Raw genomic sequence first — 2,492 nt, 5'->3', positions numbered from 1 at the left:
AATCTCGTTATCCTTTCGAAATAATTATAAGGGTCCGAGTGGGATATTCACTTAATATTAAAAGAAGTGCCCTTTTCCTAAATAAATAGAGCTGTATCCTAATGAAAATACACGAGAAATCGTGTGTATTATTATAGTGTTGTGAAGTTATACAGTGAAACACATAACAAGAGTATTAATTGCAGAGTAGGTAGCAGTTGCCGTCAATGAAATAATTGGCATCAATTATCAGAGCGCATAAATCTAATTTCTGTCTCTTACACGGTATCATATAGCAAAAATATAATATAATATAATTAAGTAGTAGGTGAATGGTTCTTCCTAAATTGGCAACCACCTGAAAAATGAAGAACCTGAGTTTAAAGTTCATTGTTGCAATAACAATAGGATTTGTATTTTCATGTGCATCTGATATTCATGAAAACTTCCTTAAGTGCCTTCACTTTCACAACTCCACGTCAATCTCCAATGTTGTTTACACCAAATCCAGTTCCGCTTACGATTCACTACTTCACTTTTCGATTCAAAACCTCAGATTCTCATCCAACAACATTCCTAAACCCCTTGTCATTGTCACACCCCTGCAACCTTGTCATGTTCAAGCCACTGTAATCTGTTCCCAGCGCCACGGGTTACAGATTCGAATTCGAAGCGGAGGCCATGACTTCGAGGGCATCTCCTACGTCTCTCAAGTTCCATTTGTCATCATTGATTTCATAAACTACAGAAACATCCAAGTGGACTTACAAGACAGAACAGCATGGGTTCAAGTTGGTGCAACTGTTGGTGAACTTTACTATAGCATTGCCACCAAAACCAGTACTCTTGCTTTTCCAGCAGGTGTATGCCCCACCGTAGGAGTTGCAGGACAATTCAGCGGCGGCGGTTATGGATACCTTTTGCGAAAATATGGGCTCGCCGCCGATAACATAATGGATGCTCACATAATTGATGTGAAGGGTAGGTTTCTTGACAGGGAAGCCATGGGTGAAGATCTTTTCTGGGCCATTAGAGGTGGTGGTGGAGCAAGCTTTGGAGTGATCTTAGCATGGAAGATCAAGCTCGTTCCGGTTCCATCAACCGTGACACTGTTCAGAGTTCCCAGGACGTTGGAACAGAATGCAACGAAGCTTGTTCATAAATGGCAGAGTGTGGCAAGTAAACTCCCCAAGGATCTAACCGTTAGTATCATGGTGCAGATGGTGAATTCTTCACACAGTAATAAGGGGGAGTTAACTGTACAGGCCTTGTTTCAAGGTTTGTTTCTTGGAGGTGTAGATAAGGTTATTCCATTGATGCGAGAAAGCTTCCTTGAATTGGGTTTGGTTAAAGAAGATTGCACCGAGATGAGTTGGATCGAATTTACTCTTCACTCGTGGGGATTCGGTGGTCAACCTCTTGAGGTTTTACTCAACAGAAGTCAAGTCACAAGAGACAGTTTCAAAGCAAAATCTGATTATGTCAAACATCCTATTCCTGAAAGTGGCTTAGAAGGATTGTGGCGGTTGTTTTATGAAGATGGTGGCAAAGGAGTGTTAATGGTTATATTTCCTTTTGGAGGCAGAATGGGTGAGATTCCGGAATCCGAAATTCCGTTCCCACACAGAGCTGGAGTGTTGTATCAGATTCAGTACGCTGTGCACTGGGAAGAAAAAGGAGACGAGGTTGCACAAAGGCACATCCATTGGATCAGGAAGCTATATAGTTATATGGAACCTTTTGTGTCAAAGTCTCCTAGAGAAGCATATCTCAACTATAGAGACCTTGATATTGGGGTAAATAACATTCATGGCTACACATCCTATGAGCAAGCTAGCATTTGGGGTTTTAAGTATTTCAAAAACAATTTCAATAGATTGGCACATGTCAAGTCTAAAGTTGATCCTCTTAACTTCTTTAGGTATGAACAGAGTATACCTTCTCTCATGTGAAGGACAAAAATTGAACTCTCAATCCTCTCTGTATTAACTGTGCCTTTCAAATAAAGAAGAAGAAAAATTAGGGCATGTTCTAGCAACAATTTTGATTTTTGAGAATGCATCATATTTTCGATTCACCATAGTAACTAGTAACTGAAATGTTGAGGGCTGAGTCCGTTTCCGTGCTTTATGCTCCTCGTTGCATCACAGTATAATATTATGTTTTTCTTTGAATTCTTGTAGCCAATATTAGCAAACTAAAATTTATAAAAGAAAAGACTTTGTTAGATAGATAATGGCCCAATAAAGTAAAAACACACTACACCTTTAAATTATCCACCTAAATTTTAATATTAGGATAATCATCTGCACACCTACTGAATTGAGCATCTGATATATCTATTGTTCACATTGTTTAGTATTTTCATTCTCTACCTATATTTTTCTAAAGAAAAAAGCTTATAGACTAATAAAATTTATGTTTGGTCAATATTTTTAGTCATCAATCAAATTTTTTTAATCTAATATTTTAATAATATATTTTTAATCCACACTTTTAAATATTATTGATTA

At 37.8% G+C, this 2,492-nt stretch overlaps 1 protein-coding gene across 1 annotated transcript; it reads left to right on the top strand.

Annotated features, from left to right (window-relative positions):
- Positions 170-2,031, top strand: LOC107631566 (tetrahydrocannabinolic acid synthase-like). Its single transcript, XM_016335054.2, has one exon. The coding sequence runs from the start codon at positions 345-347 to the stop codon at positions 1,929-1,931; it is 1,587 nt and encodes a 528-aa protein (XP_016190540.1). The 5' UTR covers positions 170-344; the 3' UTR covers positions 1,932-2,031.

Source organism: Arachis ipaensis, chromosome B03, assembly GCF_000816755.2.
Source record: "Arachis ipaensis cultivar K30076 chromosome B03, Araip1.1, whole genome shotgun sequence".
NCBI classification, from domain to species: Eukaryota; Viridiplantae; Streptophyta; class Magnoliopsida; order Fabales; family Fabaceae; genus Arachis; species Arachis ipaensis.
The sequence above is the reverse complement of the archived record's forward strand: the minus strand, read 5'-3'. Positions and strand labels throughout refer to the sequence as shown.

What these genes read in the sequence shown, in the direction of transcription:
- LOC107631566 (XM_016335054.2), top strand. Translation starts at nt 345, where the DNA reads ATGAAGAACCTGAGTTTAAAGTTCATTGTTGCAATAACAATAGGATTT.